Source organism: Numida meleagris, chromosome 5 (genome assembly GCF_002078875.1).
Source record: "Numida meleagris isolate 19003 breed g44 Domestic line chromosome 5, NumMel1.0, whole genome shotgun sequence".
NCBI classification, from domain to species: domain Eukaryota; kingdom Metazoa; phylum Chordata; class Aves; order Galliformes; family Numididae; genus Numida; species Numida meleagris.
Genome location: NC_034413.1, coordinates 49,721,196 through 49,741,923, shown reverse-complemented (window position 1 = coordinate 49,741,923; position 20,728 = coordinate 49,721,196). Strand labels below are relative to the sequence as shown.

At 38.1% G+C, this 20,728-nt stretch overlaps 1 protein-coding gene across 2 annotated transcripts in view; it reads left to right on the top strand.

The window, feature by feature from the left end:
- AGPS (alkylglycerone phosphate synthase) overlaps positions 1 to 20,728 on the top strand; it is a 79,960-nt gene that overhangs the window by 30,951 nt on the left and 28,281 nt on the right. For both annotated transcript variants that reach the window (XM_021399141.1, XM_021399139.1), the window contains 7 exons: positions 4,940 to 5,029; positions 7,729 to 7,819; positions 10,775 to 10,895; positions 10,973 to 11,047; positions 12,657 to 12,728; positions 14,280 to 14,359; positions 15,752 to 15,832. In XM_021399141.1, the coding sequence (XP_021254816.1) occupies positions 7,745 to 7,819; positions 10,775 to 10,895; positions 10,973 to 11,047; positions 12,657 to 12,728; positions 14,280 to 14,359; positions 15,752 to 15,832 (504 nt within the window). In that variant the 5' untranslated portion in view covers positions 4,940 to 5,029; positions 7,729 to 7,744. The remainder of the gene's footprint in view (positions 1 to 4,939; positions 5,030 to 7,728; positions 7,820 to 10,774; positions 10,896 to 10,972; positions 11,048 to 12,656; positions 12,729 to 14,279; positions 14,360 to 15,751; positions 15,833 to 20,728) is intronic.

The window sequence follows — 20,728 nt, the reverse complement described above, 5'->3', positions numbered from 1 at the left end:
AGAAATAGCTTTTTGTAAAGTACTCCCTTGCATGAGAATCATCGTCTGGCCAAGTGTATCTGAGAAATGTAGGTATAGTACCTTGGCTTTCTTCAGACTGATTATAGTGTTTCACCTTCAGTTCACTTAATTCACCAAATTACTTAAGCTTTCTACAAAAGAACACTGGAGAAGCACCAATTTCCTTGTTCCTTGGGGCTTTATTATTGGAATGTAATGAAGTAGTCAAGGTTGGCATTATGTAATAAGGGTTAACATTGTTTGTTTTTCAAACTGTTCTGATAAAAACAAAAGCAAACTGAACAAAAAAAAAAAAAGAGCCACTCCACGGTCTGCTCTGGTCCCATCAAGTTTTCCGTGCCTTAAGTTTTGTCTGCACTTGCAGCTTACTGTAGATTTAAACTGTAAATGTGAACCAAGGTTCATGTTGCTGTAGCAGATATTTGGCAAACAGAAAAGCAGCTGTAGTAGATGTGTGTGCAGCTGCAGGGGTTTATGTGAAAGCACGGGCTGCAGAACTGGAATGTGTCTAGGTTTACTAAAACAGGCCTCTTACTGGCCTTCAGAAGTTATTGTGCTTGGGCTTGGTTTGCTGCAGGGGAGGCTCCCCACGAGAGAAGACGTGTAAGAGTGATGAACGTAGCAGATATTCCCTGTCTGCAGTGTGTCATTCTCCAGATAAAGGATGCTTTCATGAAGCAGTTCTTGAAGGGATTCCTTGTGCTATGTTCCCTTTCCTAATTTCCAGGGACCTAATTCTAATTTACTGCTCTCTTCAGAAGCTTTCTTACCTGGTGCTGGAGTGATGTGACTGTGTAGCCCATGCAGGGACTGCTGCAGCACAGGGGGAGGGGACCTCCTGGTGTCACCGAACCGGTTGGTACTGAGTTAGTAGTGAGAAGTCCAGCTAAAGTGACCTTTGAGGAGTTACTGTATGGATAATGTCCTGGTGCAAATCCTTAGCACTTTTAGTGGTACCTGAATTTTACTGCATGCCTGCTCCAAGTCTTGGAAGAACTTCACAGCCTGTAAGACTTGTTTGCACTGCTCCATTAGGCAAACAGTGGTGGTTCAGCCAATGTGCTAGCTGTTCACACTGCCTCTTAGATCTCATTCCCAAGAATGTGTTGTTCTTGGGTGGCAGAACAGGAGTGTCTGTTTGTTTTGTGTGTGTGAAGTTTGCAGGCTAAGCACCAGCTGATGATTGAATTGAAAGCACTGGTGGTCATAGTGAGAACACTGCCGTGAGCATTTTGGCTGTGCGCTAGGTGGGTCCCATTGGTTCAGTTGGTTGAATGGCGCAGACTTTGGGTGGCTTCTATGAAGAAAATACAGAAAATGGCTGTTGCCCATTTAGCAAAGTTACCTTTTGTAGAAGTGAGGGGGGAGTTGTGTTAAGATCTGTGTGCTTGGATGTATGTCCCTATAATGATTCAAGTTAATGCTACTGAGCTATAATTCATACATTAATTTGGTTTCAGTATTTCTCTGAACATAATCTTGTAACTTTATTGGAACTGAAAAAACTTTGTACTTCTGATGCTGTAATATCAATATGGCTTAGACCTGGAAGATAAAAGGCTGTGACTATTGGAGATCTTTTTCTTTTAAAACAAAATCTCTTTTCACCTGGCAGTTCTATGTATTGTGTGTGGTGATTTGGTATATAATTGTGCCATTCATTTTCAATTACTGGAAAACAGCATGTGTGATGTAATTTCCATGGGGACAGAACTTCTGGATGCTCTGCTCCAGTACCTGCAGGAAGGCCTGTGCTGCTGCTTGGGTTTTCTAGGGAAAGGAAAACACTTGGCAGCTTGTCACTGAGCCACGGGATGTGGGAGTGCAGGTGGTGTCTGGGCACTGGGGGGTCGGCCTGCCCCCTCGTGGGCTGCCCCACCATTCTAAATACCTTCACTGGGGGCTTCAGCGTGCTTATTTTAGGTATATGTTATTTACCTTGTGCTATGATCTGCACGGCTTCCTGTAGCCAGGGCCTCGGAAGAGTGAAGAGAATTTGTTGAAGAGTTTTTGCTATAAAAATAAATAATTCTTTATTGCATCAAGTAAGTGTTTCAGTGCTGAGCATTGTAAGGAAAGATTTAAGGTCGTTTAACCTTAGCACACTGTTTTCACAACACTTGCTCCTATTGTCAGTGTTTCCATGGTAACTTGCTTTCTTTCAGGTTTTCCCTTCAGGCAATATCATTACTTATACACGCAATATGTATGTAAAATGTGTATGTATGTAATAGCAAAAATGTAAAGCAAAGCTTGCTTTTAACATTTTTACATTTATCATTTCAGTACTGATTTTCTGGCTTTAAAGTTAGGAGACAAGGAAGAACTGATCACTTGCTAATATTTAAGGCAAAAGTAGAGTTAATGAGCTTGATATTTTATTGGAGGTCACTGTACCCAAATAGAAAAGCCATCATCTTTAAATGAGGCAGCTTAGGTACAATACAAAACTTGGCAGCTTTAAGTTCAGAGCAAGAATAATGGCAAATGTTGGCGGCCCTGTTACTTAAGAATCAGAGCTAAATAATCGGTCATTTTATTTTATATTCTGGGTGTTTTTAGGCTGCTTGTTAGGAAGCCACGTGCAGTATTTCCTCTGACTTGTTACTGTGTAGGCGTGAAGTGCTAGGAGCCACTGTAAGTAAATCAGATAGCAGTCCCAGAGTTGGCAGTACTCCCTGCTGTGGTGGAACAAAGGAAAGAATAAATGTCAGTGGCTCATTACAAAACAGGCCTTTCTATCTTCAAACAGAAACCTCAGAATTGCTTGGGGTAGCTTTGGATATAGAAATTAGATATTTATAATTAACTTCCTGTTGTGTCTGCCTGTCACAGGCCACAAAACCACCTATTATGGAGAGGGGGATTGGCCTGACTTTGTGTTTTGCAGTAGTTGAGATGTTTCAGAACCAGCTGTTCTTCTGCAAACACGAACTGTTGTATTAGCATTTAAATTAATTACTCTCATCACAGCAATAACAAGAGCTGTATTATTGCTTACTTATTTCATTCAGAAATAGTTTATCCTGAAAGCTCTTAGGAAATTTGACTTCTTACTCTCTGTTTAGTGTTTTAAAACATGAAGAAAGCGCCAGCATAAGGATGCAGGCCTTCAGGAAGGGCCAGCAACTGGCAATGTGGGAGGCTGAGCAGGAGGAGCCCCTTGCTGGGTCTGCGCTCATCCTGCAGGCTTTGGAGGACTCATCTATCTGAGCAGGTATTGGGGTGATTGAGTGTTCCAGAGCAGCGCTCACTCTGTTATTCCCAGTCAGTGGCTCCTCTGGAGCCTGCCTCTGTGTCCTGTTCTGGCTGATCATCTCCAGCCTCGCTGCTGCTTTCTCTGCCCTGTTCAATGGACGCATCACACTTAGCAGTGTGTTTTGGCACTGCCTTGAAAGAGGACCTGCTTAAGCCTTCCTCAAATTTAGTTAATTAATATCAAGTCTGTTTTGACTTTATGTCTTTGAACAAACTAGAGACTGGGTGTACAGAAGTATGCCATGTAGTCAGCAGAAGGAGAAGTGCTGCCTTGGGGAGGACTGCAGTTCTGGACAGCTGTTTGTCAAACAGCTTAATTTGGTGGCAGTGTTAGAGTTGGTTCCTCAGTGTGCAGGAGCATCATGCACTGGCTATTTCACAAAAATGCATCAGTTGGTAAGTGTTTGAAGTTCCCTATAAAGCTTGCCTAGGAAGTGCTAAGCTAATCAAAGGCTTGTAGAAATGTCTCTTTCAAACTTCTGCAGTAGAAGTCCGCATTTCTTCCATTTGATTACTTGAAGCCTTGTGGACAGGCAGTCAGAAGAAACTGAACTAGGTACTGAATACTAACTGAACTAAGTACGGCACTGGTGGTATCTCAGGAGCCCGCATTAGTGTTTTCTCTGTTATGAAGACCTTTTGTCGTTGATCAGCACCCAGCTACCTTGCATCTACAGCTGGAGTTAGAACTGCTTTCAGGCAGTGACTTTGAGCTGTGAAGTCTTCTCAAAATGATCACTGTCTTGCTCTTCTAAGATACAGTCAAAGAGTAAGATCTACCTTTACTGTGTGTAGCAGACTGAGGTGTATCATCTGTTCTTCTTTAAGATGCTTTTTTTTTTGTGAACCACAATTCATTTTTTTAAATTAGAAATGAATTGCTAATGTAATGAATTGTTTTTTTTCTAAAGCAAAATTGAATTGATTTGTAATTACTCTTTGTGTTTCTCTGCATCTTCAGTGTGTTTACACTGATATACTGCTGATGATTTTATTGTGATGGAGAGATCTGTTTTGGAATGGTTGCATTTAGACACCTCAATTTTGTGATAATATTTTGACAGTTGCATTTTGTTTTTTTCATATTACCTTTCTTATAGTCTCTTTACATTGAGATAATTCACATTGTGTTTGGTATATTATTCTTACTGCTCTGTTTTTTCAGCTTTCCAAAATATATTTTTAATGCAAATGTCTCTGTGTGCCTCATTCAGTGAACGTAGAAAATGTAATGGGGTTGCAGTGATGATGTCAGGCTTAACTGAAGTTCAGTGCATTTCTTGATATCTAGTTACTGTGGTTTTCTTTTTTCATTCTTCAGCTACTACTACCTGTTTGTTTTCTAGTAGTGATGTAGAGGTTTAAAGAGAAACATCTTTCGAATGTAGTTTTTGATGATTCGAAAACATACATTGTACAATGTACATTTACTTCAGCTGGTTGTTCTTAAAGCATCTTGTCCTTCAAACCTTAGGATGCAATGTAAAGGAATAATGGTTATGACTGCAAATGATTTTTACGTGTACTAGGCTCTGTACTTTTGATTTATATTTGACTTCTTAAATTGCTGTTTCCAAAGCTGTAAAATCATAAATCATACAAGCATTTAGGCCTCATGGTATGCTAACGTTTTCACTCACGTATATTTTCCACCTTTTAGACAAGAAATTCTGAAGTGGAATGGATGGGGATATAATGACTCCAAATTCATATTCAATAAGAAGGGTCAAGCAGAATTCACAGGGAAGAGGTAAGCTGGAAAATCGTTATCACTGAAGTAAAGTATTTTATTAGTAATTTTTTGGAAAAGAGTTCAAAAACTGATATTCAGCTAAACTGAAAGCAGCAGAAAGCTTCCTGTATCTCGTAGAACAGGTCATTAGTTTTGCACAGGTTTACTGAATTCCATACGTAGTAGTGAATCTTTGCCTTGCGTGTGGAATTGGACTGAGAATCTGCACCATCTTCTAAAGCTTTAGAAAACATGGAGCAGTTCTCTGGAGTTGTTCCAGTTTTGAGAATCTCATCAGCAAGTTGCTTTACTCAGCTCTTAATTTGTTTTAGATTTCTTAACTGTTGTGCTTGGAGTTTCTTTATGCTCTTAACTTAAAAATTAAAATGAATCTACAGTTGCATGTTTTGTGGTGGCAACGTGCATCTCTGATCTGTTGTCTTCTAGCCCTTCACACTGCAGATTTGTTTTTCTGAAAAATATATCTGTAGTTTTTCAGCAAAGACAAGATTCATTCTTCTTCAGGATCTTTTTACTTTCTTCAGTGAGTTTTAAGTCTGTCATTTGATATCTTACTATTTCTCTGTACCCGAAATGAAAGAAGTCGTATGGTCATCTTAGTTTTAAAAATAATATACTTCTGTTAAGAGTAAAAATGATGATAATAATAGGAATCATAGAATGGCCTGGGTTGAAAAGGACCATAATGATCATCTAGTTTCAACCCCCCTGCTGTGTGCAGGGTTGCCAGCCTCTAGATCAGGCTGCTCAGAGCCACATCCGTCCTTGCCTTGAAAGCATCCAGGGATGGGGCATCCACAGCCTCTTTGGGCAACCTGTTCCAGTGCATCACCACCCTGAGTGACGAGGAAGGAGAAATGAATTTGCTAGGGCACTGTACTAAAGAAAAATTTGTTCTTTGAGTTTCTGTGTAACTGGCATAAGCTAGTTTGAGTCAAACCTGCAAAAAAATGTATCTCAAGTGTTGAACACAAATCCTTTTAATTTTCAGTCCCAGGTTAAAATGCAAAACATTATCTTAGGCGCGTGAGTTCATCGTATACTTTGTAGGGACATCTAGGTGATCTTTCCTTTTGCTAGGATTCTGACCCTTGTTGCTTTCTCACTCGTTTTTTTCATCTGATGCCTTTATCTGGGATAGTTTATGCTGCACAGAAGGAGTTTACGCAGGGTACTTTGAAAGAGGCAAAAGCATAGCACTTCAATTTTTTTTTTTTTCTGGAGGAAGCTCTGAGGCTGTTGAACTGATGAGTACTAGTCCCTGTTCTAGAAGAGATGGGAATGATGTTTTTATCATTCACCTGGTTGGAGAGTCCACTGTGAAGTCCAGATCACTGATGAAGACTTTATGTAAAACTGGGCCTAGTAGCAGTGTGGCAAGTAGCACTCCTGTTTTGGACCGACTTATCTTACCTATCTTTAAGCCTCAAGAACCACCTTCCCTTCAGTACTGTAGCAACGTATTTTCTTTAATGGCTGTTGAGGTAGAACCTCTGTGGAAATAGGGGTGTAGAATGTAATGTTCACTGCACTCTCCTTGTTTACTTTTTTTTTTCATACTCTCATAGAACTCCAAGGGTTAGTGAAACAGGAATTCTCTTTATGGAAGTTTTGCTGACTGTCCCAGCAGACTGTGCTTGTCTACATGTCAAATTATCTTTTTTTTATTATCAACTATACCATCACACCAGAAGTGGAACATACTTGCCTGAGTGAGCAAATAAACCTATTTTTCCACGGAGGACAGTTCTTATTTTATTTATTTTTTTCAGGGACTTCTTATACCATAATCATGTGTACAGAGCTTACCCCTGAGTCATAATTGCGTTCTGTGCAGTAAACTCACCAATTTCCTTTCTGCTGGGACTTTTGTTTGCCCTGAGTTAGTTGTTAGATTTCTGTCAGCTTTACTTTGTCCTTTGAGAAAGCTATAGCAATAGGTGGGCAATACCAAAAAGTGTGTCTGGAGAGGAAGAAGCACCAAGCTGAACCAAGATATTCTGTACTTTTGCAGATTCCCAATTTACATCAAACTTGTACCTCGAACTTTTGTTGCTTTTTGTATTTGCTTGTCCACAGAACTCGCTCTGTTCTGTATGAATATGGTGATACAATAATAGCTGTCACAGAAGGGATCACTGAACGTAGTATTTCTAGCTGAGTTGAAATGTGTTTGTACCCTTTTATCTCTAGGAATTGAGTATGTTTGTGATTGTTTTATCAGTGAGAGAACTAGAAGGTAGTTAAGGAAACAAAATTAATTGCTCTTTTTGCACAGTAGATGACTTAATTGTAATAGTCAGGGTCATGGTCAGATAGTTATAGCAATTAAATTATCGTGGAAGAAGGATCTGTGGGGCATAATATAGTGACCGACGTACAAGCTATAGGATTTTCAACTGCTGAAACCTCTTTATACCAAAGAAGGGTAATTGTTTTCTTCTCAGGGAATGCTTGTGCATAAAGGAAAATAATGTCTGAGGTACTGACATCTGATTTGTTTTTGTGTTAAGTATGGAATACTTAAATGCAATGAAACTGTGCAGTTTCACAAAAACTCAATGAGTCGAGCTTTGCCTTTTAGATGAAGAACTGAATGTAAAACTTACTATTTGTGCTTATGCAGAATCAAAAGAAGTGTGTCTGACATACATTCTTTTAATTTAAAATGACGCCATGTAATATTGACTTTTCAGGTACAGATTAGGTGGTATGGTATTACCAACTTTTAAGGAATGGATAGAAAAAACCTTTGGAGCAAGTCTGGAGCACAAAACTACCTCTAGAGTAAGTAAATAGCCAAATCAGTTCCTTTGAATGTTAGTCTTGGTGATGATCAAGACCAGAATGTAAAAGGTGATTCAGCTGTTGTCTTGAAGGTCACCTTGCATGTAATTGATTTAACCATAGTGTATTAACACCTAAGAGTTGATATTTGGTGTAGAACTACTATGTAAAACTTCCGGTGACTTAGCACAACTTGTAGTTCTAGGTCAACTGGTGGTGCATTAATTGTATTAAGTGCCTCCCACACTGGGAAATTTTAGTCCTTGTTTGTAGGCTGTTTTTCAAGATTGTGGAAACTGCTAGCCTACAGAGAATTATTATTTATGTAACTGTAATGATTGTGATAGTAAAGATGGAAGATACAGTGACATTAAATTGTGCCGTGTTTTCAGTGTATTTAATGTTATCCAAGTTCCATTTTGACAGCAATATTTTTCACATCTGACTGTTGAAAACTGACTGTCAGAATACTCAAGAATGAGCCGAATGTTTTCAGGAAAAAAAAAAACAAATGTGTTCAGAATGTTCTGGTTTTGTGAAACATACATATCTTGCTTTTCAAGAGGAGTAGCTCAAGATTGACCCCTATCATTTAAGAAGAATTCATTTGATGCTTCAGGTTCCTGACTAGAAGGCTGCCTAAGCAGTGCTGGAGGAAGGTTGTTTTTGTACAGTGACTGTAGTGATGCTGTTTTGGGTAGCAGTTCTATTTACCCATTTCTTAAGTGAGTTCAACATTGTGTTTTCTCTGAAGCAGGTAATCTCATTGGGCCTGAAGACTTGAGCACTTCAGTCTTCTGTTAGTCAATCCGTTCTTTCATTTGCTGACAGTTTCTCCATATGCCAATATATATATTTTAAAAACTTTATCTTGATGGGTGTGTTTTACTTGGTCTTAACTGGCAGCTGCTCACTGCAAAATTGCTTTAATTCATCATGACTGGAAGTCCTGAGGGCAGTTTTTCCCTTTCTATGTGTATAGAAAATAAAGCAGAATTGGAGGGCAAGGGCATATTCTCAAATGGTATTTTGATTCCACAGCGTGTCCTGAAGAGCTAGTGTGCAAGGTATATCCAGCAGTGTTGCTTTTTTGTTATGTCATACACCTCTGTTGTTGTGGTCTGAAACATGTTGACTATCTCAACACTGAATGGGACTCTTTGGAGTCTACATTGTGTATCTGAACTTTTCATAGTTATTCTCAGCTCCTACCAGAGGTTCCCTCTTTTCACGTCTCTCTTACAGTTCCTAGTTTATATTTCAGATTGTTGCACTGTATTGGTTTTCACCATCTGCTATCATCAGCATAAAGGAACTCAGGTATAGGAACAACAGTAGGAAAGGGACCTCTTGGTCTGTTTCTTTCTCTTCTTGCCTTTATTCTGTAGGTCTAAAGGGTTCCCTGTCATGTGCAGCCTTTCTGTTGTAACTTACCACATTAAATGTACCTGCTTTGCTGCTGCTTGAGGCCTGATGACCTTTATCCCTTTTCAGTCTAGACTTCAAAAGACAGCAGTTTAAACCTAGTTCATGTATGTTTCCTCTCTAACTTTTCAACGTACAACTTTTAAAATATCTCTTTCCCATAAGAAAAAACTATTTTTGTCTGGCATCCTACGTAAAAATGAATATTAACTTTCTTTCATTTTTCATCTTTAAAATATAAGTAAATTCTTGTAGAAGAGGGGGAAAAAAAACACAAGATAGTTATCTGTAATGAATCTTTATAGTTCTAGGTAGCTTGTCTTCTTCCCATAGAGAACCAAGATCATCAAGCATTTGGTGCTCAACTTGAAATGAAACAAAATGGTTCTATCCGTAAAAATCCATGGAGAAACAAGTTTGAAATAGAAAATAAAAGGAGAGCTAACAGGAATTTTCTTTGTTCAAAGATCTTTAACCACTTTGTTACTAGAATATTTGTTTTTCCTCATGTTTTACAGGTTTGAGTTCTGCTTTTGAGTTTGTCAAATAGCACTGTGTGAATGTACATTAATAGCAGACTAACAAGAGCTAAGAGCAGCAGCCCTCAGCTTATTGTGACTGGCCCCTAAAATCAGGATCTCATAGCAGCAGTATGCCTCTTGCCTGATTTCACCTTAATCTTCAGTTTCTGTGTTTGTAGGTGACAGTGTGAATATGCTGGAGGGAAAGACCTTTTTCTCTGATGTCTAACACCTTATTTCAAATATAGCATCGTCCTTAAAAAGCAAGTCAAAGCAGCGTGTATTTTTTCAGAAGTAAATCATTATTAAAACTGTATTTTCACAAGGTCAAGTGTCTTATATGAAAAGTGTAAAACAAATAACTAGCTATCCTTTTGAGCCTCTGAGTTTTTTGTGAGCTGTCAGTTGTGAACCTACCTAAAGCAAATATCTTTACTAAATAATCACTGTAAGTCCTCTTAATTTCTATGTAACCTTATATAGTTTCTTGCAAGTATGCCATAGATCATTGTAATCATCTGAATACTTTCTTGCTGAAGGTGAAGTCGTCCCTTCTTCAGATCTCACTAGTCAACATTTAAAGCATTTACAAGCATTACAGTTACGTTCACAAAGTGAACTAAATGGCACAAGTATGTTTCTTATATTGTATGAGAAATTTTGAACTTTTGATAATCAACATGAGCGTCTTCAGTACTGTTCAGGCAGTTGTTTCTCTTGAATTCCTTAAGACAAGTATTTTGCCTATTATACACTCATAAGGTTGTTCATTTCTCCAGACTTGTCAGGAAGAAAAGTAAGGATGTGCTACTGTGTGTGCATCTAGTCAGACGAACACTGGGCAAGGCAAATGGATCAATGACTGAAGATGAGGGAAAGAACTTTAGTAGTTCTTATCTTAAATAGCTGTGTTTTTGATATTGATTAGTGGTAAATTGTTCTTATTAATTGTAAAGAAATGCTGTGAGAGGGAGCTTATCTTTAATGAAAATATTTTCTTGTATTGTAGGCATCTTTAAATGTTAATGATGTACCTCCATCTATTGTAAATGAAGAATTTCTTCAGGATCTTAGAGCCACTAAAATCTCATATTCACAGGATGCAGAAGATAGGGTATTCAGAGCTCATGGTAAGAGAAGTTCATTTATATAACTGTACTTCAAATGCTTCCTGTTTGAACTTGATTACTTATCGTTTGTGTTTCAGGTCACTGCCTACATGAGATATTTGTACTCAGGGAAGGAATGTTTAAACGAATTCCTGATATAGTTGTATGGCCTGGTAAGCTTAATTTTTTTTTCCCCTTCTTCCTTCTGATCTGTTTTCTAAATTCCTGTGCTTTCTTGTCATCAAGAAGCTGTCTGGCCAGCCTCACTCATCTTCAGAAACCCTAAAGGATTTTTTTGTGTATGGTAATCATGATTTTGTAACATCTGGATTGCAGTCTTTGCCTGTGAAGTCCCATTACTTAATAGGGAAGTGAAACTTACTATTAAATATAACTGAAATTTCAGATGACAGCTGAATTCGTGACTTAAGTAACTGCAGTATAATGTGAACTTGTATATGCACCAACAATAGTTGTCTAAATGGCAGACCAAATCTTGCTGGTTTTTTTAAGTATGTGATGGTAGAAGGGTGGTTAAATGTTTGCATTAAAAAATTTGGTCTTGTGACATACTGTACTGAAATAATATTTAAAAAGTGTAACACCTGTTAGCTCCTATCAAAACACTTTGTGAAGGGCAGTTGACTTGGAGAAATGGCTGTGCAGGCTAGACCTGTTTAAAGTAGAATAATCACTAATGCTGTTGTAGTTAAAAACGTGTAGTGGAAAACGATGCTTGTTTTTATTGAGTAGAAGAATATGGATAGTTTAACTGATTTGTTCATTTGTGTGAATTTTCTAATTGAGTCATGTTTCTCAGGTCCCAAGGATCTATTTTCCATGTTCTCTTCTTCAATAGCTAGTGAAAAAATCATCTTGTCTAAGTACCTAGGCTGTATGAATCCAGCTATTTTTATAACTTGCTGATGCTTTGAATAGCTGCACTGTATTAGAAACCCCAAGATTACTCTTAGCTTAGTTTTCTTTCTTCATTTGGGAAAAAAAAAATCACATGGGAAACATACAAAGAGACACTGTAAGATGCATCTCGAATATTTGAGGACAGTTACTGACACAACAGCTCTGGTGACTATGGACTTAATCACCACTTCTTTTGCAGCTCCAAAAACAACTGAAATAAAATGATTGACTGTGTTGATTTAAAGCTGCTCTGTACTGCAAGAGCAAAATAGCCAGAGTCTGTAAGCCTGGTTTGTTTGTTTTTTTCATTCTTGCTCATTCTCTGTTTGCACAAACTCAGGTACATAGTATATTTGGTCTTTATTTGGTGGTCCTTTTCCTTCCCTGTGCACAAGCATTTCTATTTCATCTTTGACCAGATACATAGTGTATTGTGAAAAAGTAAATTTGACCAGCAGCCCTTCTTTTGAAATTGAATATCAGCCAGGAAGACACAAATTTTGTTTTTCAACTCTCAGAGAAGATTAATTTCACTTAAAATGGATTTGAAACCTATTTTCAGTAAAGATTTGAACTTAATTTGTTGTTCCGGATATCTATCTCAATTCTAACCTGTCTGTTAGCTGATCTTACCCTGAGAATTCCCAGAAAGTCTCAGTCTGTGAGCAGGAAACCAAGTAAGTTCTTTAAAAGTAGAATTGTTTTATGTCTAAAGTGTACCCTGGAGCTCTTTTAACTTTGAGTCCAGCTCTTTAGTGCCTAACTCTTTGAAATGTCTTCCTTGCTAGTGTCAGAAAAGGAGCTGCTGAGTATTCAGACTGTGATATTTAAAGCATAAATCCTGTTTAACTTCTTTTTCAGTTTGCCATGAAGATGTTGTTAAAATTGTGGAATTAGCCTGCAAACATAATCTCTGCATAATACCATTTGGTGGTAAGTAGTATTAAATATCCAATCTGTTTAACATTGCTAGTCCAAAATTATTCTACTTGAATTCAGTTTGTCTGTGGTTTTAGTAATATAATAAGAGGCATTTCTTTCGGAGTTACCCTTGTATTTTAAATGCTTTCTATTTTCTGTAATCTTGCACTATTAATAGCTGCTGTACTCAGCTGAGCAGAAGTCAACATGTGTTTAAAAAAAAACAACAATATTAAGAGTGCAAGGGAGTTGTTTATGTGAAGTTGAAATCTACTTATTTGCCTTGGAACTATTCTGGGTCCTGGGTCCTTCTCAGACTAAAGAACTTAAAAATGGCTTCAGTTTATTAATTATACTTTACCTTACCAGGTTTAGAGGAAAAAGTGTGTAAGCTATCTGTTTTTGACTTACACATCAGGTGACATGAGATGTTGGCTTTCACAAACTTATTTCTGTGACAAGTGTTTTGTCAGGAGCTCTTAATTCTGTGCAATAAGTTGATGCCTTGGTACTTATGCTGCAAGCATATAGCCCATGTAGGAAGGATGTTTACTGTTTGAGAATCTAAACATGTCATGTAAACATCATATCAAACTAACAGAGTTGGTTTCTCCTGAAAGTGCTTCACAGATACAGTTGTTTGACTGCTACAAATCTTATTGGGTACCTGTAAATGAGTATAGTTGAGAGCAGCAATATTGACTAGTTCTCATTCGTTGACTGGGATACAGGAAGATCTTTTGGTTTTCTCCAAGTCTGGTATACTGAACTATGATCAACTCTTCGAGCTATTTTAGGAGTTAATACTAAACGAAAACACTGCCTTTCCTGTCCTTGGGTACAAAAGTGGCAGGTTGTGCTGCTCTTGAAGAGCGTTGGTGTTTTACTAGCTGGCTCTGTCACTGTACATGTAGCTTGGTGAGGATCTATGTAGCATTCTAGTCCTTTTTTTTTCCTATGGCTTTTGTAGTCTTTGAGAAGCCAAAAACTTCTTGGAGACTGTGACGTGCTGTAAAGATACATTAGAAACCTCCAGAGAAGTTTGATATTTGTTTTTATTCATCCATTTTATAGTTATACCTTTTTCAGTTTCTTACTTGCTTTCAGGTAAGCATTGCGTTCCTGTATTAAGTAGATCTCTTCAGCCCACTTTCTAGGTAGAAGTGTAGTATCCTTTCTAGTACTCTCAGTAGAATATATAGAAACCACAGCTATCTCTGTTTCTTGAATGACTTTGTTATCCTTCCCTGTTTTAAAGTTATGTTCTAGGCTTTACAACAGCAGATGAGACGGTCAGAATGTCATGATTTGTTATCAGGTGCTGTTAAAGCCTTTTGCTAAAGCCATTGTTGCCCTGATTGTGTGAAACTCTCAATTTGGGAGCAGGGACATCCTTAGAATACTAATTATTAGCTTCCAGAAGCTAATTTCAGTGGTCTTTAATAAGTGCAGAATTCAGAAGGAGAGAGAGAGAGAGAGAGAGAGAGAAGGATGGGTGTGTAGAAGGTGGGGGAGAAGTTACCTGAGAATTTTACAATCGCAATATTCGTCCGATATTTTCAGGTGGAACAAGTGTCTCTAGTGCCCTTGAATGCCCTGAAGAAGAGAAAAGAACAATTGTCTCTCTGGATACGTCACAAATGGTATGTATCTTTTCTAGGAAAAAAATATGTTGAAATTTAAATTGTCTTACATTACTTCAGAGAAAGGAATCACTAGAGAATAACAACAATAAAGAAAAGATGGAAGTATTAAATTGTACTATAGTGATTAAATTAGCACGTCTTCAGTTTAAATGATATTTTTGTTGAAGTTAGTCCTGTGCTTCATATGACCTATATACTTAGAAAAAAATCCTACTCCTGAGTCTTTGTACAGTTTTACATAAGAGAAAATCAGAGGAAGTTACTATTCTTCTATATAGGAATTGTCTGAGTTAAGTGAAAGGCCAGCAGGAAGTTTCATTCTTGTAAATTTCATTGCTTTTTGCAGACTTTAAAAAAAGAATAGATATATAATCAGCCTTCACTGAAGAAATAAAAGATGACCATGTATCTCTATATGAAACTATACATCTGTAAGTCCTTCAGATAGTGATTCTTGTTGAAAATGAGTGATACTAGCTTTATTTAGGGAGGACAGACACTCGGTACATAGATTATAGAAACTAAAATAGCGTCATGTTAAGCAATGTAAATATAGCTTTTTACGCTGTAGTCTTTGTTCCAGAACTTGCAAAGCAAAGGGTTGTTGCGTCTTGCCTTTTTCTACTGATGACTTTAAATTGTCTTTGTAATGCTGTTTTGTTCTGAACTATCAATCCTAGTTGTAACTCTATAAACACTTATCAGGGAAGAACTGAAGCTGAAGCTTCTGTGGGATTTTCTCTATAGACAGAGCTAAACCCAGATTTGTTAGTTTCTTCTTCATGGATTGTCCTTAATGATTATGCTTAGTGCTTCTTTTCCTGTTAATAGAATATTCTGATGGGTCAGTGAGTTTCCCATCAGGTAAACAGGTCTAATCCTTCTAGATTAGACCAGATAAATTTCTGAAGTACACACATACTTTGACATCTTATATCATATCTTCTAATTTAGCCTGTCAAAATCTCAGGGTTGAGCTGGGGTACTTCAGTGCAGTCTGTTTAACCTAGGGAGTTTATTCAAGAGTACTTTTCTTGAAGTATGCTTAATGTCCAGATATTCAGACTCTGGCACCTTAAATTGCATTCATTTTGAAGAATGCTGTATTTTAATTTCTGTAGGATTTTTGTGTTAATTCTTTCTGACCTTTCTGTTTTGCTTCTGTGAATGTTGCCAGTATGAGTTGATTAATAATGTTACTTACAGTAGAGGCTGTAGAAACTCTAACCTGATGTCTGACTGTTAGAGGGACTGGGGAGGCTCAGCTTCCTCTGCTGTAATAACTAGAATTGTGTTAATATTAACTTGTACAACTAGATATTGTTGATAATATAGCATTAGAGAAGGAAAAAAACCACTGATTATTAGTTTTGATTTGCTTCTTAACAGAATCGGATTCTCTGGATAGATGAGAAGAACTTAACAGCATGTGTGGAAGCTGGCATTATTGGACAAGATTTGGAAAAACAGGTATTATTAATCTTCTGAGACATCTAGTATTTCTCCGTATTATTCCCTGTTGTTCCTCATATCTTGTCTAGGCCAGTGAATTCTAGCTTAGTTCTTGTGCTTCCATGTATTTGATGCGCGTTTTTAAATGACATTTTTTTCTTTTAGCTGTAGACACAAAATGCTCGTACACTAATAAGTTGGCAATTTGTAGGATGTAACACTGTGCTTTTTATTTCAGACCTTACTGTGTTGGAAAGACGTGATGCTTGGTACCAAATACCGAGACAAGTTTTTTAGATTCATTCTATTGTGCATGTTGTAGTTACTTGGGCCAGAGGTAGTTACTTCAGAAGAGTCAGAGCATATAACAGACTTGCTGCAGTTGCTGCTGCTTAAGACTGGCTATGAAAAAGTAGCATGAAGGAAGGAGAGTGGGCTAAAATAAGGGTCCAGTGAAAAGTTAGATCACCTTTACTTCTGAGTGATCTCTAGTGACCTCTAACTGCAGTTTATCAGATGAGTCAGAGCACCCTTTCAGGGTCTTTCTCAGTGCTCCTTAATAATCAGGCAGGTTGTAGGTGTGTGTTTACTGTTCTTAAGGATGTGCAGTTCTGCTTGCTTAACTTCCAGGACTTGATTATTTTGATAGCTAATTGCTGTCTGAACTTAGTGCCTAAGGGCACTTTACAAATACACAGAAATTTGAAGGCTGTTTTTAGTTTGAACAGCTTTCTTCCAGATTACTTTTTTGGAAAAAATCTTGTTTCACTAACAGAACAGTTTATGATTAGAAAGGTGGTCTTTCCTAACTCTTATTTTTTGTTCCTTTATATCATTTAATGTAATATTTTAACCTTTCCAATTCTTTTACTATTAAAGCTTGAACTAAAATGAAAATTGTGTGTATTCTCTGTTTAAAAGACCTTTTTATTTATTTATTTTCCCTAGGGTGGTAGTTTGTGATATTTTGCTACTATTCTATCCTTTAAATGCTACTACTTCTTCCTTCACTTAAAGTAAGGAACAGAATCCCCTTTCTGTTTATAACTCTTACGGGTTATGATACTGCTATTATAGTCCTCTTTGAATCTTTTTGATCAGAAAGCTTAGAATCTTTCAGTTGGGTTCTGGACTATAAGAAGAGTACTGATTGTCAATTTGTTCAGTACTGGAAAATGAACTAGTGTTCTTACAAAAGTTAATGTATGTGGAACAATTCTTAATACATTTGGGACTTCTGTGCAACTCTCTCAGTGAGCGAAGAATATCAAATCAGATCACTTAGTGTGTGTGTGTGTATTTTAAAAACTCTTACTATACAAACTGGAAGTACAGAACCACTAAGTGGAACGTGATAAAAATGAAGACTCCAAGTTAAGCTCAGATTATACTACACAAAACAAGCACAGTTGTGATTAATGTCAGTGCGAATGTCCACTGAAATGCAGATAGAATATAGCTATGAGAGTTGCTCTGAAAGTAATGCTTCCTATTTTATTATGTTGGCGCACAATGGCAGAGGCAGATGTTGGTGGTGCAGCAGTAGAAGTTGAACCTTCTCATGAATATGCTGTTACACTCTGTTGCCCAGTGACAAATGGCAGCAGAGGGGCAGTCTGATGAAGTGGTATCTGAAGTGGAAGTGTGCAGGAAGTGTGTCACTGAGTTCCTCCATGCAGACAGAATTGCACCCATTGACATCTATCGATGCTTACTGAACATTTATGGAAACCAACCAGTGGACGTGAGCACAGTGAGGCACTGAGTGGTGTGTTTCAGCAGTGGTAACAGAGATGTGAAAGACAGGCCATGTTCCGGACAGCCATGCAGATCTTTATGAGCATGACTTGCAGACTTTTGTTCATTGCTAGCGCGAATACATAGCAATGGTGGTGACTGTTGAAAAATAGTGTTCTGTAGCTGAGAATCTGCTCTATCAAACAGTGTTGTTGTGCTCTTTGTATCTGTTGTAGTTTCCATGGAAATAAATAGGAGACATTATTGTCAGTGCAACCTGCATATATTTGGACAGTGCAGCCAAGAAGATTGCTTTGAAAGACTGCTAGATTTACAGCTTGCTAGTATTAAGTAAGCTTTGGATGGAAGGATCTCAGGAGCATGGAGGGATTTTCATACTGCAGCAGCACGAGCAAAATAGAGATGAGCAGGGTGGGTGGAAAAAAAAAAGTTGAAATCCAGAGTAAAGGTGAATGCTGTGCACATGTGGCAAGTGCAGCTAAATGAAATGGGCAGGGCTTGAAGGGAGGAAATTGAGTTCCGGTGGCAAGGAGGTGGAATGTGTAATTGGCAGGAGTCCCTGCTGGTGTGGCAGTAAAAGCTAGAGTGGAAAAGGCTTTTTCTGTCAGAGAAACTGTGTTACTGCATCAGTAATCAAAATATGCAAGAGTGAAATGAATTTCACTTTAAGGCTGGACTGTATTAGCAGTAGATGTAAAGGATCTTTTGTTCTGTTCCCGCTAGTCTTCTACGAGATAGTGCTGACACGGATTTTCTTTTTCCTTGGATGTTCACAGGAATTTTAATTTCTATTGCAGCATTTGTCTTTACCAGCATTCTGTAGAAACTGTGTTGCAGTGGAAAGGTGTGGTGCTTCTTACTCTGTTGGATTTTTTGAGTGCTGACCTTACTTAGAAGTTTAGCTCACTTCTAGTTATTGTGAACTTTACAACAGTAACTAACATCAAGAGCTGGGTTCTAAATAACTAACAGATCTAGGAAACCAAATATTGTACAAAAAGTGTTTTTGAATGGGACATTAAACATTAATATAAATTTCACTAGTATGTGTGATTGTAGCTTAATTAAGACACCATTTTCTGTAAGATGAGAAGATATATTCATAAATTTATATATTACATTGTGCTCTATATAGGAGCCTCAAGTTGCTTGCTTTTATCAGAAAAGAATGTGGATTAATAGTCAACAGAAGAGAACCAGAGGTGACAAAGAGAAATGAAGCTAGAACAGTTTTTTATTATTATTTTTATGATGAGTATTATCAAGCATATTATGATTTTCTAGAAAAGGTAGTACATACTCATGTGTTTTGGATGAGAAGGCCATGATGGCCATCTCTTCCATCTGGAAAGTTCATAGCACAATCTCTCCCCTATTCTTTAAGTGTCCTTAGCACGTACTATTTATACAGTGTTGTTCAAGGAGTTTGAACCTACTGCTCTGTGCATGCCCCGTCAGTTACAAGTATTCAAAAGTCTGGACCTTTGCTGTGCTTGTGTTTATATACACTGTAGAAGTAGGTAAGTTGTGACTGAAGCAAATTTCTTGTTCCCCTGGAGAATGAGGAGAATGCAGGTTTCAACCCTTCCCTAAAGTGATCAGTAAGCATCTATAGTCACAAGTTCTTCAGTAAGTGAAAGGACCATGAGCTTGGTAAATCACTGTTAATGTTACACAGAAATAGCTTTCAATCACTAAAGTTAGAATCACTTTGTACTACAGAATGTAGTTAATGACCCACGTTATGTGTTGTGCTTACAACAGTCTAGTTGGACATAAGTATTTCAGCTGCCCAGTCAAACTGATAGTCTCAAACACTAGCACAGTTATCAGTGTGAGAGTTCTGGGTCTTTAATTCTTTCTGCCTGACAGCTTTGGTGTTGCAATTCTAAGGGCGTCCAGTCAACCTCAGGTGCTGTGCAGATGGCAAAGCCAAGCTAATACAGAAAAATGAGAAACAAGTGACTACTTAATGTACAGGAATGCATGATCTGCATCACAAGTAGTTGACAGCTTTGCATACAGGAAGCCCAACCAGATGGCTGTATATTAAAACACATCACTCCTTGAGAGAATTAAGTACAGGCAATTTGCTCCCATTTTCTGCAGACCTGCTGCATATCACATTAGAATGGAAAGAACAAGAGATTAAGTGCCTTATTTATTGGCAGCATTTGTGCAAAGTTGGCAGTTACTTAGTTATAATTTTTTTCCATATGTATCTGAATTCTCACCTTCTTACAAAAATAGAGGTCTTAGTTTTAAAGTATGGGGGAGGAGTATTACAGGCTGATATGTAGCACAGCACATGCACAGTAGGAGCAGAATCAATCTGCGTTTCATTTTTGTATCAAAGACAGAATTTGTGCCTAAATAATTGAGTGTCTTGTCAGGATATTTCATAAAGTTATAGAAACATTAAGATTGTCTAGTCCAACTGTTGAAGTATCACCTTCCCTCCTGCAGCTTAAGGCCTTTACCTCTCACCCTATCACTAGTTACCTGGGAGAAGAGGCTAACCCCCACCTTGCCACAACCTTTTCTCAGGTAGTTGTAGAGAGTGATATGATCTCCTCTGGAACCCTCTCTTCTCCAGACTAAACAGTCTCAATTCCCTCAGCTGTTCCTCATAAGGCCTGTGCTCCTGACCCTTCACCTGCTTCATTGCTCTCTTCTGAACACGCTTCAGGGCCTTGATGTCTTTCTTGTTGTGAGGAGCCCGAAAACTCAACACAGTACTTGATATGTGGCCTTACCAGAGCTGAGTATGGAGGGACAATCGCCTCCCTCGTCCTGCTGGCTGCACCATTTCTGATACAAGCTAGGATGCTGTTGGCCTTCTTGGCTACCTGGATACGCTCCTGTTCAGCGGGCTGTTGACTAATACCCCCAGATCTTTTTCCTTCATGCAGCATTCCAGTTGTTCTGCACCAGGTCTGTAGCATTGCGTGGGATTGTTGTAACGGAAGTGCAGGACCTGGCACTTCTTGTTAAAGCTTGCACAGTTAGCCTTAGCCCATCAATCCAGTTTGTCCAGATCCCTCTGTAGTGCCTTCCTACCCTCAAACAGTTCAGCACTTCCTCCCACTTTGGTGTTATCTTCAAACTTACTGAGGGTGCATGCAATTCCCTCATTCACATCATCAGTAAAGATAT